Source organism: Malania oleifera, chromosome 13, assembly GCF_029873635.1.
Source record: "Malania oleifera isolate guangnan ecotype guangnan chromosome 13, ASM2987363v1, whole genome shotgun sequence".
In the NCBI taxonomy this organism is placed as follows: Eukaryota; Viridiplantae; Streptophyta; class Magnoliopsida; order Santalales; family Ximeniaceae; genus Malania; species Malania oleifera.
This window is the reverse complement of record NC_080429.1, coordinates 53797974-53811582: the sequence shown is the minus strand read 5'-3', so window position 1 is coordinate 53811582 and position 13609 is coordinate 53797974. Positions and strand designations below refer to the sequence as shown.

General features: G+C 33.7%; 1 protein-coding gene across 7 annotated transcripts in view; it reads left to right on the top strand.

The window, feature by feature from the left end:
* The window catches only part of LOC131146235 (uncharacterized), a 65218-nt gene that overhangs the window by 44684 nt on the left and 6925 nt on the right, over window positions 1–13609 (top strand). The window contains exon 1 of one of the 7 annotated variants that reach the window (XM_058095673.1): window positions 10459–10624. The exons of the other annotated variants lie outside the window; for them this stretch is intronic. Within the exon in view, the coding sequence (XP_057951656.1) occupies window positions 10607–10624 (18 nt within the window). The 5' untranslated portion in view covers window positions 10459–10606. Of the gene's footprint in view, window positions 1–10458; window positions 10625–13609 lie in introns of those variants that run through there. 7 annotated transcript variants of the gene reach the window in all.

The window sequence follows — 13609 nt, the reverse complement described above, 5'->3', positions numbered from 1 at the left end:
TGTTCTTGCATATAACAACCATGATCAACTATGAGAATTGTGTATTCTGATACCATCTAATACTATGTTGCTATAAATGAGGAACTAACCTGTTATACACACTTTGCTGTGTGTATTGAATTGGCCTACGTGGCTTTTGATTTTTTTTTTGATGATAACAAATGAATAATATCTTAACATGCGTTGTTAAGTGATAATGTTTCAGGATTGAACAATCAAAGTGCTCACATGGTTATCACGGAAGGAAGCTTGACAATAAAAGCCAATCAAATGAAAGCTCAAAGCCTATTGGGACTTGAAGCTGAAGCTTAGGAGATGGAAAAGAGCTTGAAGACTTAGTGCTAAATGAGTTCATGTTTAGAAAGTCATTTGTAAGTACTTCAATTCAATATTATACAGATATATGAAGCTCATTAGGATGCAAGACTTAGAGATCAGTTTTTGAAAACTTTGGAAAATGATTTTTAAAAGTCACATTTAAGTTTTTCAAACAAAATCTTAAAGTTGACCTGAGTTCAATTGGCCGACTGACACAGGGACTGTCTAGTCGACTGACCATTTTGAACGATGTTCAGCCAGCCGACTGACATTTAAATGAATTAATTTTTGGACAGACGGAATGGTGTTAGGCGCCTGCCTAGTCGATTGACTTATACAAAAACTGACCCATTCGAGTGACTCAGTCGATAGACCCTACGGGAATTTAAATTTTGAACTTTAACGGGAAAATTCTAAAAATTAGTCGTTCAAATCTAAATGTTATAAAAACCTTGTGGACACTTCAAGTAACTTGGGACACAAGGAAACTCACCCTAAAAAGTCTATAAATACTCTTTTAACCCAAGGAATCAAATCACCAAGGATACAATCAAGCAATCAAGCATTCTTCTTTCAATCTCTCACAAAGCTCACTCTTGCTCACACTCTTGTTCGGAGAATTCTACTGAATTGCTGTTGATCAAAAACCTACGGTTCTAATTTGCAACTGAGCTTTCTCAATTTCCATAGAAGTTTGGAATCTTAGATCTTCTATTTCTTTCATTATCTCTCATTCTTGCTTTCTAATCTCTTGATAATCAAACCTTTCTCTTTTTCAGCAAGTTTAAGGGATTCCAACTCCTTTATTGTACCTTCATTCTTATTTTTCAATGAAGTGTACTGCTTAGTTACTTTGACTAGGATCTTATGAACTTTGAATAATTCATTTTGTAACTCTTCTTAAGATGGCATGCTCTCATCATTGGATTCATTAGATGAATCGCTACTATATTCATAACTGATTTGGATGAAGAGCTTTGTTCTTCATCATCATCATCCCATGCCATATAGCAAGCATAAGTAACCTCTTGGTCACTTGATTCACTTTTTGAACTACTTAGATTATCTCATGTAGTGGCCTTTATAGTCTTTTTCTTTTTCTTTTCAGAATCTTTCTTATGTTTTGGACAATCCGATTTTAGGTGTCCAACTTTCTTGCAATTATAGCATGTAGGTTGTTCTTTCTTTGTTTCGTTTTTCTTAGCTTCTTCCTCATCTGAACTTAAGTTTTGAATTTTTATTTTGAATTTATTTTTCCTTCTTAGTATTCTTGCAAGTTTCTTGGATATGAATGTTAGTTCATCTTCATTCATTTCGTCTTCATCTTCATCACTAGAGTTTTTGTTTGAAGTTTTAAAAGCAATTGATTTTGGGTTTTAGGTTTTCCACTTTTTTCATTCATAGACATTTCATATGTAAGAAGGGGTCCTATGAGTTCATCTAAGGAGGTGTTTTTCAAATTTCTTCCTTCTGTTATAGTTGTGGCTTTTGGTTCCCATATTGGAGGAAGTCCTCTAAGGATTTTACGGATCATTTCATAAGTTGAGTATGTTTTTCCTAAGGCATTAAGGGAGTTTATTATATGTGTGAACCTTGTATACATGTTTGTAATTGATTCATCAAGTTTCATTTTGAAAGCTTCATACTCGCTTGTGAGCATGTTTATTCTATTATCTCTAACATCAATGGTTCCTTCATAGGCGACTTCTAATTTATCCCATATTTCTTTGGCTGATTTGCACGCCATGACTCTATAAAATTCGTTTATGTCAAGAGCAAAATATAATGCATTCATAGCACTTAAATTTACTTGTAGCATCTTATGGTCATTGTCGGTCATCTCTTTTTCTTCTTTGGGTATTTCTTTTCCATCTACACACTTGGTAGGAATTAAGTCACCATGTGTGACAACCTTCCATGCTTTCCAATCCATAGTTTGAAGGTAGATTCTCACCCTTTGTTTTTAAAATGTATAATTTAAACCACAAAAGATGGAAGGCCTTGTTGAGGATTGACTCTCTCCAAAGGGAGTTACTCCTATGTGTGCCATCTAGATCTTTATGTAGCTACTAGTTAGGATTTGCTACAACCCTGCTCTGATACCAATTGAAAACAAAGGTGTAATCCCAAGAGGGGGGGTGAATTGGGTTATTAAAATTTTTTTAAAATCTTTTTATGAATTCTTTTAAAGATTTCTTGACTTCTTATTGATTTAGCAATCACACAAAATTCATTGTTCTTTTATTCAATCCACAACCACACAATCAATCAAACCGATCAACCAAATATTCAATCAAAGTATGCTATGCAATTCTTTTGACAATTCTCAGCTTGGTTGTATGCATCCCTGTGTATATATGTATCCCTTGTAGTAAATGTAATTGGTCTTTTAATTTGATAATCAATATAACATCCACACTCTTTTCAAAATTTAGATTTCAAATAAACCTTCAGTTAATAGGTTTTGGAGTGTTGACCAATCAACGTACTCTCGTATGGTTTCCGCAAATTATTGATCAACCAACTTACTCGCTTTGGGTTTCTGCAAGCCCAAAATCAAATTAAACTTCAGTTTATTTAATTTCCAAACTACGTAGCATATATGATGAAGAATTTAAAATTCATCCATGCAGTTAATATATGCTAAAAAATAAAGAGAGTAAGGGAAAAAGAGAGACATCACGTTTTTTACGAGGTTCGGCTTATCTCCAGTCTACGTCCTCACCTTAGGGAAAACACCTAAGGATTCCACTATACCTGTTCCTTTCCGGGCGGAACAAAACCTTATACACTCCTTCAATAGGCTAGAGTACTCACCTCTCCAAGCGATACCCCACACTTGAGCACTCTTTCAATAAGTTAGAGTAATCACCTCTCACAAAAGCTGCGTACAATAATGCTTTCACACAAAGCAGATTAGTACAAATTCAAACACTATGCACTTCAAAATTTAAATATCAAAGTGAAATGAGATGAAGCTCAAGATTAGATATCATAGGAGGTTCTTTAGGAATTGAGAAAACTCAGTTGTAGATTAGGACCGTGGGCTTATGAATCAGCAATAATTCAGTAGAATTCTCCCAGCAAGAGCGTGAGCAAGAGTGAGCTTTGTGAGAGATTAAAAGTAGGATGCTTGATTGCTTGATTGTATGCTTGGTGATTTGTTTCCTTGGGTTAAAGGAGTATTTATAGACTTTTTAGGGTGAGTTTCCTTGTTTCCCAAGTTACTTGGACTCTTGGAGTGTCCACCAAGTTTTTATAACGTTTAGATTTGAACAACTAATTTTTAGATTTTTCCCGTTAAAGTTCAAAATTTAAATTCCCGTAGGGTCAGTCGACCGAGTCACTCGACTGGGTTAGTTTTTGTATAGGTCAGCCGGCTGACACCATTCTGTCTGTCTAAAAATTAGTTCATTTAAATGTCAGTCGGATGACTGAACATCGTTCAAAATGGTCAGTTGGCTGAACAGTCCTTGTGTCAGTCGGCTGACTGAACTCAAGTCAATTTTAAGATTTTGTTTGAAAAACTTAAATGTGACTTTTAAAAATCATTTTCCAAGGTTTTCAAAAACTGGTCTCTAAGTATTTGTTGCATCCTAATGAGCTTCATATATCTATATAATATTGAATTGAAGTACTTACAAATGACTTTCTAAACATGAACTCATTTAGCACCAAGTCTTCAAGCTCTTTTCCATTTCCTGAGGTTCAGCTTCAAGTCTCAATAGGCTTTTAGCTTTCATTTGATTGGTTTTTATTGTTAAGCTTCCTCCCGTGATAACCATGTGAGCACTTTGATTGTTCAATCCTGAAACATTATCACTTAACAACACATGTTAAGATATTCTTCATTTGTTATCATCAAAACAAGATTAAAAAGCCATGTAGGCCAACAATCTTCCCCTTTTTGATGATAACAAACGAGGAGCAAAGATGAGGGTTCCTTTGAAAAGGCTCCCCCTTACTATTAGCATTCTTTCAATATTTTAAGTATATGAAATCAAATACATATATCAAGCTCATGAACACACATAATCCATTATAATTCAATATATTCAAAAACAGTCATAGAAGGTCAAAGTATTCAAAATGCTCAAAGTATCGTCTTTGCTTTCCATAATCTCTCCCCCTCTGGACATCAATCAAAACAAGGGGTAAGAGTAACAGGCCATTTAACAAGATAAGAGGTCATTCTAGTACAAGCAAAGCAAAGCAAACAAATTAAGTGTTTTATATACAAAATACTGAATACATTAAAAAAATTCCAGGATTTAGTTGTTGAGTACAAGAACAATTTAAAGATCAGCTTTCAACATCATTAGAACCATTCTCTTCTTCTTCAGAACCATTCTCTTCTTCCTCTTTGGAACCATTCTCTTCTTCCATATCATCCTTATCTTCAGCATCACTTTCTTCCGCATCACTTTCTTCCTCAGAGTCCTCATCATCACTCCCATTACTACTTGCTGGAGCAGAATTGATGTCCATGGGATCAGTAGTGCGTGAGGAGCTTGCTAAGTGTTTCTCAATACGACTTAGGCATTCATCAAGTGAAGTGTAATTTGCTTGAAGGAAAGAAAAGTTTGTTTGTAGAGATTGGAGTCCGGTTTGCATGGTGTTACTAAAGGTGGTAAACTGCTTATAGAAAGGATTAAACCATGCAGGAGCAGTAACAACAGGAGGTTGATGCACTTGACCTCCACTTCCCTTTAAAATCCATCCATCCTCATATTTTTCATAACCCATTAGTTTTAAAGTAGGGGAATTGAAAATATCGTGATGGGTTCGTTTCACAAAGAAATCAGTAGGAGAGGATACTTGCATTTTTGCAAAGAGTTGATTCAGAATTCCTCCATATTGAAGTGTCCCTTGGCTTGATAGAAGATAAAATTCTTGCATGCTTGTGCATCGAATAATGATAGGAAGTGAGGGAAATCAGATGTGAAAAATGAGGTATCAAGAATTTTACCTAGTATTGGATCTGCTGTGCATAAGTGATTTTGGTAGAAACTCTTGGCATGAGGAGCAACAAGCCATTGTTCGATGGTTGAATCCTCAGTAGATTAAGAAGAGGTGGAGGGATTCTTGCGTCCAATGCTCTTAGTTCGCGGCATTTTTGGATTTTCTATGAAAACTGAAGGTGAAGAACCCTAGAGTTGCGTGAGGAATAGGAAATGGATGATGAGATTTCAATAGATTTTGAGGAGGAAGGACTGAGGGATAGAGGAGAGTGATAGCACGAGTGAAGCACAAACCCTAGGTCAGTTGACTAACAACTCGAAGGGCTAGGGTTTTTATAAACGAGTTTTGAGATTTCCGTCAGTCAGTCGGTTGACCCCGTGGTCACTTGGCTGACTATTTACTATTTAAGAGATATTTGTTCCTTTAGTTAGTCGGCTGGGCTTTTGTTCAGCTGGCTGACTGTAGCCTTCTTTACACAGATTTGTTCAGTTAGTCGGCTGACTGTTGATCTTTCTTAAAATTTGATTCTTTACACAATTTCTCTGTTATGTAATAGACCAAGCTCTCTTCTAATGGTTATGAATCTGTCTTTTAAGAGAGGTTTAGTAAAAATATCAGCCCTTTGATCATTTGTATTAATAAATTCAAGTATAATATCTTGTTTTTGAATGTGATCTCTCAAAAAATGATGTTTAATATCAATATGTTTTGTTCTAGAGTGTGATATAGGATTTTTAGATATATTTATTGCACACTTATGATCATACTTGATTGGAATTGTTTGATATTCTAGATTATAATCTTTTAACTGTTGTTTCATATATAGACTTTGTGCACAACAACTCCCGGCTACAATATACTCAGCTTCAGCAGTTGATTTACTGAGTTTTGTTTCTTTGAAAACCACGATACTGAGGAACATCCTAGGAAGTGACATGTGCTAGTTGTGCTTTTTCTATCAATCTTGCATCTAGCATAGTCGGCATCCGAATAACTAGTTATTTCAAATTTGGTGTCTTTTGGATACCATAGTCCTAGATCGATTGTTCCTCATAAGTATCTTAGAATTCTTTTTACAGCTACTTGATGTGATTCTTTAGGAGCTGATTGAAAACGAGCACATAAGCGCACACTAAACATTATATCCGATCTATTAGCTGTAAAGTATAATAAACTTCCTATCAAACCTCGATTGTATTTTATATCTACTGGTTTTCCTTTTTCGTATTTGTTAAGACTTATTGAGGTACTCATAGGAGGTCCTATTGGTTTACATCCTTCCATATCAAATTTTTGAAGCATATCTTTTATGTTTTTTGATTGATTAATGAATGTTCCATTCTTAGCTTGCTTTATTCGTAAACCTAGGAAGTAATTTAATTCTCCCATCATACTCATTTCAAACTCATTTTGCATGCATTTTGCAAATTCTTTACATAATTCTTCATTTGTAGAACCAAATATTATATCATCAACATAGATTTGGATTATAAGCATGTCTTTGTTTTTGGATTTTATGAATAAGGTGTTATCTACCCAAGGTCTTAAATTTCGATTTTGAAGCTCCAAAAGTACGGAAATTTCAATGGAAATTTCGATTTCGATGTCAATTTCGATTTTGATTTGAAAAAATAACAGAAATTAGTAGTAAAGCATGGAATTCTTTGTGAAACTTTAGATATGGTTAACAAACATAATAATATAAGTTTAAGGACAAATTAAATACATCTATGTTTTGTATGAGGTGGAAAAGTTGTAAAATAGTATGTGTATTAAACATATTTGTAAGATAATATACATTAAACATATTTAGTTAATACAAATGAAATTCATAAATCATTTTAATATTATTTATTATACAAATAATGATAATTTAGGCATGAATGGTTAAATAAAATGTTACTGTAAGTTTATTTTTTCATATAATTTTAAAAGAACTTGTAATTATTTTTTGTTTTGATAAAATAAATTAAGATAGAAATTTCAATTCACTCCTAAATTTCTCATTTGAATTTTGACGAGATTTTAGCGTATAGTTAAAATTTCGACAAGTTTCGCTAAAATTTTGACGAATCATCCGAATGATTCGTTGAGATATCGACGGAAATTATGCAATACGGAAATTGATTGCCATTTCAATTTTGAGGGTGATGAAAATCAGAAATTTCAACGGAAATTTCGACAATTTTGTGGAAATTTAAGACCATGTATCTACCTTTCCTCTTAAGAAACCATTATCCAGTAAGAATTTACTTAATCTTTCATACCAAGCTCTAGGAGCTTGTTTTAGTCCATACAAAGCTTTGGTTAATCTAAATACATGATTAGGTTGCTTTATATCTTCAAATCCTCGAGGTTATTCTACGTATACTTCTTCATTTATATATCCATTCAAGAAAGCACTTTTAACATCCATTTGGTATAATTTTAATTCTTTGTGAGATGCATAAGCTAATGACATTCTTTTTGCTTCCATTCTAGCTATGGGGGCAAAAGTTTCGTCATAATCTATTCCTTCTTCTTGGTTATACCCTTTAGCTACAAGTCTAGCATTGTTTCTGACAACTATACCATTTTCATCCTTTTTATTTCTAAAAACTCATTTAGTTCGTATAATTGAATGATTTTTAATTTTGGGTACTAATTGTCATACTTTAGTTCTTTCAAATTGATTTAATTCCTCTTGCATAGCAATTATCCATGAATCATCTTTTAAGGCTTCTTCAACATTTTTAGGTTCCTCTTGAGATAGGAATGCATAGCGATTACATAGGTTTTTCAAAGATGATCTTGTAGTTATTCTTTTAGAAGGTTCTCCTATTATTTGGTCTTTGAGATGATTTCTTATGTATTTCCATTCATTTGGTAATTCAAAATTTTGTATAGGATTATCATTTGGAGTCTCTTCAATGATTTCTTCTTTTACTTCTTCAATATCTAAATTCTCTAGTTTTTGTAAGGAGTCATCTTTCTCTTCAATTTCAATTGTTTTAGTATAATGATTAGTTTCATCAAAAGTTACATGGATTGATTCAATAATAGTGAGTGTTGTCTTATTGTAGATTCTATATGCTTTGCTATTTGCTGCATATCTTAGGAAGATACCCTCATCCGACTTAGCATCGAATTTCCCTAAATTATCTTTGTCATTAAGCAAAAAGCACTTACATCCAAATACATGAAAGTAGGCTATATTGGGTCTTCTTCCTTTTCATAATTCATATGGAGTTTTGTTTAAGCTTGTTCTTATAGACACTCTATTTATCATGTAACATGCGGTGTTAACTGCTTCAGCCCAAAAGTATTTTAGGTAATTTGTTTTCATTCAACATAGTCCTAGCCCTTTCTTGAAGTGTTCTATTCTTTCTTTCTACAACTCCATTTTCTTGTGGAGTTCTTGGTGCTGAAAAATTGTGTCTAATTCCATGTTCATTGCAGAATTTTTCTACATCTTTATTATTGAATTGTCTTCCTTGATCACTTCTAATGTTTATTAACATATTGCAAGCTTCATCCTTTGAGGTTAAGAAGAGTACCCATGTAAACCTAGTGTAGTCATCAACAATGAAGAAAGCATATTGCTTTCCTCCTAGACCTTGTCCTAGTTGGTCCAAACAAATCTAGGTGAATAAGCTGTAAGGGCCTGCTAGTGGAGATATGTTTTTTTTTCTTAAAGCTGGACTTTGTTAGTTTTCCTAATTGACAAGCATCACATATTTTATCTTTAACAAACTTTGTACTAGGAAGTCCTCTAACTAAATTCTTTTTGGCTAATCTTGACAATAAGTTCATACTAGCATGTCCTAGTCTTCTATGCCATAACCAACTAGCCTCATTCATAGATACAAAGCATGTAATATTTTGAGAGTTTATCTTTTCAAAGTTTATGCAATATACATTGTCAATTCTTTGAGCAATGAAGCAAACATTGTGTTTTTCTTTATTTTCAACAACCCATTTATCTTGTTTAAAGGTTACATCAAATCCTTTGTCACTTAATTGGCTAATGCTTAATAGATAATGTTTTAACCCTTCTACTAATAACACATCATCAATAGTAAGGGAGGGTTCGTTACCTACTGATTTCTTTGTGAAATGAACCCATTACGATATTTTCAATTCCACTACTCTAAAACTAATGGGTTATGAAAAATATGAGGATTGATGGATTTTAAAGGGAAGTGGAGGTCAAGTGCATCAACCTCCTGTTGTTACTGCTCTTGCGTAGTTTAATCCTTTCTATTAGTAGTTTACCACCTTTAGTAACACCATGCAAACCGGACTCCAATATCTTCAAACAAACTTTTCTTTCCTTCAAGCGAATCACACTTCACTTGATGAACGCCTAAGTCGTATTGAGAAACACTTAGCAAGCTCCTCACGCACTACTGATTCCATGGACATCAGTTCTGCTCCAGCAAGTAATAATGGGAGTGATGACGAGGACTCTAAGGAAGAAAGTGATGTTGAAGATAAGGACAATATGGAAGAAGAGAATGGGTATGAAGAGGAAGAATAGGATGGTTCAGAAGAAGAAGAAGAAGAAGAAGAAGAACATGATGATGCTGAAAGCTGATCTTTAAACTGTTCTTGTACTCAACAATTAAATCTTGGAACTTTTTGAATGTATTCAGTATTTTGTATGTAAAACACTTAGTTTGTTTGCTTTGCTTTGCTTGTACTAGTATGATCTCTTATCTTGTTAAATGGCCTGTTAAACTTACCCCTTGTTTTGATTGATGTCCAAAGGGAGAGAGATTATGGAAAGCAAAGATGATACTTTTAGCATATTGAATACTTTGACCTTGTATGACTGTTTTTGAATATATTGAATATTTTTGAAGCATATTCACCAATATTAAAGTACTTTGAGAGCATATTGAACATATTAAAGCATATGGAGCACTCTACATGCTAATTGAATTTCATGAGCTTGATATATGTATTTGGTTTCATATACTTAAAATGTTGAAAGAATGCTAATAGTATTTGATTTCATATGCTTACAATAATGAAAGAATGCTAATAATAAGGGAGAGTCTTTTCAAAGGAACTCTCATCTTTGCTCCTCGTTTGTCATCATAAAAAAGGGAGAGATCTACATGACTTTTCAACCTTGTTTTGATGATGACGAATGAAGAATATCTTAAGATGTGTTGTTAAGTGATAATATTTCAGGTTTGAACCATTAGAGTGCTCACATGAATATCATGGGAAGAAGCTTAACAATAAAAACCAATCAAATGAAAGCTCAAAGCCTATTGGGACTTGAAGCTGAACCTCAGGAGATGGAAAAGAGCTTGAAGACTTAGTGCTAAATGAGTTCATGTTTAGAAAGTCATTTGTAAGTACTTCAATTCAATATTATATAGATATATGAGGCCCATTAGGATACAACAAAGACTTAGAGACCAGTTTTTGAAAACCCTGGAAAATGATTTTTAAAAGTCACATTTAAGTTTGTTCAAACAAAATCTTAAAATTGACCTAAGTTTAGTCAGCCGACTGACACAGGGACTGTCCAGCTGACTGACTATTTTGAACGATGTTCAGTCAGCCGACTGACATTTAAATGAATTAATTTTTGGATAGACAGAATAGTGTCAGCCGCATGTCCAGCCGATTGGTCTATACAAACACTGACCCAGTCGGGTGACTCCGTTGACAGACCTTACGAGAAGTTAAATTTTGTACTTTAACGGGAAAATTTTAAAAATTAGTTGTTCAAATCTAAACGTTATAAAAACTTGGTGGACACTCCAAGTAACTTGGGAAACAAGGAAACTCACCCTAGAAAGTCTATAAATACTCCTTTAACCCAAGGAATCAAATCACCAAGCATACAATCAAGCAATCAAGCATCCTACTTTCAATCTCTCACAAAGCTCACTCTTGCTCACACTCTTGCTGGGAGAATTCTACTGAATTGCTGCTGTTTCATAAGCCCATAGTTCTAATTTACAACTGAGTTTTCTCAATTCCTAAAGAACCTCCTGTGATATCTAATCTTGAGCTTCATACTTTCTATCTTAATATTCGATTGAAGTATATTTAGTGCTCTGACTTGTACAAACTTGCTCTATTTTGAGAGTGTTCTTGTACACAGATTCTTGTTCTTTTCTTATTGTACTTTGACAATTCAAGAGTGATTTGGATCGTTGAACCAAGCGTGGGTTGATCGTTTGGAGAGGCTTCTCTTCCTGAAAAAGAGGGATTTGTAAAAGGTTTGCTCCGCTCGGAAAGGTGCGTTCGTAATGGGGGATAAGTTGAACCACGTAAAAATCGTGGTGTTCTTCTTTCCCTACTCTACCAAATTTCAGAACTTTATATATTCTTGTGTGTATGATAAGTGCAGGCTGCAGGGATCAACACTAAATTAATAGAAGACTCTTAATAACTAAGAAAGTACTTTTCAATTAACCTTTTGCGGAAACCTCAAAGGAGTAGGTTGGTTAATTTGCAAAATTCATTCCAAAAACAAGGCTTGCATACTATTTACAGGGTTGCTGACAAAAGTTGAAATTGCACCAAGTAATGCAATATTGTGGTTTATTGGAAATTGTGTTTGGTTATTTTGAATTGTTGTTTGGTTAAGTTTTTGTTAACTTGTGGTGTGTTTTAGTTGTAGTTTGTAAATTGTTTGAATTAATAAAGTTGTGTGTTTAATATAACAAGAAATTCAAGAGTCATTAAGGATTCCTTGAATTATTTGTTCAATACACACAGCAAAGCTTAAATGATTCAAACAATTCACAACCAATACTAAACACACCACAAGTTAGTAAAACTTTAAACTAACAATCAACTAAGTTATCTTTCAAGATAATCAATCAAGAATACTCAGTTATCCACAATTTTGGAGCTCTTGTGGAATTTCAACTTTTGCTTTGTAAGCAGCCCTGTAAGTAATAAGGGTCTTCTATTAAAGGTTAATTGAAACGTACTTTCTTAGTTATTAAGAGTCTTCTATTATTTTAGTGTTTGATCCCTGCAGCCTGCACTTATCATACACACAAGAATATATAAAGTGCTGAAATTTAGAAGAGTAGGGAAAGAAGAACACCACGATTTTTATGAGGCTCGGCTTATTCCCAGCCTACGTCCTTGCCTTTGGCCAATACCACCAAAGGATTCCACTATGAATGCTCATTTCTGGGTGGAGCAAACCTTTTATAAATCCCTTTTTTTTCACGAAGAGAAATCTCTCCAAGCGATCAACCCACGCTTGGTTCAACGATCCAAATCAGCCTTGAACTGTCAAAGTACAACAAGAAGAGAACAAGAGAGGTTTTGTAAAAATATCAGCCCATTGATCATTTGTATTGATAAATTCAAGTATTATATCTTCTTTTTGAACGTGATCTCTCAAACAATGATGTCTAATATCAATATGTTTTGTTCTAGAGTGTGATATAGGATTTTTAGATATATTTATTGCACTTGTATTATTACCCTTGATTGGAATTGTTTGATATTCTAGATTAAAGTCTTTTAACTGTTGTTTCATATATAGACTTTGTGCACAGCAACTCCTGGCTGCCATATACTCAGCTTCAGCAGTTGATAAAGCTATTGAGTTTTGTTTCTTTGAACACTACGATACTAAGGAACGTCCTAGGAAGTGACATGTGCCACTTGTGCTTTTTCTATCAATCTTGCATCTGGCATAGTCTGCATCCGAATAGCTAGTTATTTCAAATTCGGTGTCTTTTGGATTCCATAGTCCTAGATCGATTGTTCCTAATAAGTATCTTAGAATTCTTTTTACAGCTACTTGATGTGATTCTTTAGGAGCTGATTGAAAACGAGGACATAAGCACACACTAAACATTATATCCGGTCTACTAGCTGTTAAGTATAATAAACTTCTTATCATACCTTGATAGTGTTTTATATCTACTGGTTTTCCTTTTTCGTCTTTGTCAAGACTTATTAAGGTACTCATAGGAGTTCCTATTGGTTTACATCCTTCCATATCAAATTTTTTAAGCATTTCTCTTATGTATTTTGATTGATTAATGAATGTTCCATTCTTAGCTTGCTTTATTTGTAAACTTAGGAAGTAATTTAATTCTCCCATCATACTCATTTCAAATCATTTCGCATGCATTTTGCAAATTCTTTACATAATTCTTCATTAGTAGAACCAAATATTATATCATCAACATAGATTTGGATTATAAGCATGTCTTTGTTTTTGGATTTTATGAATAAGGTACTATCTACGTTTCCTCTTGAGAAACCATTATCTAGTAAGAGGTTGCTTAATCTTTCATACCAAGATCTAGGAGTTTGTTTTAGTCCATACAAGCTTTGGTTAATCTAAATA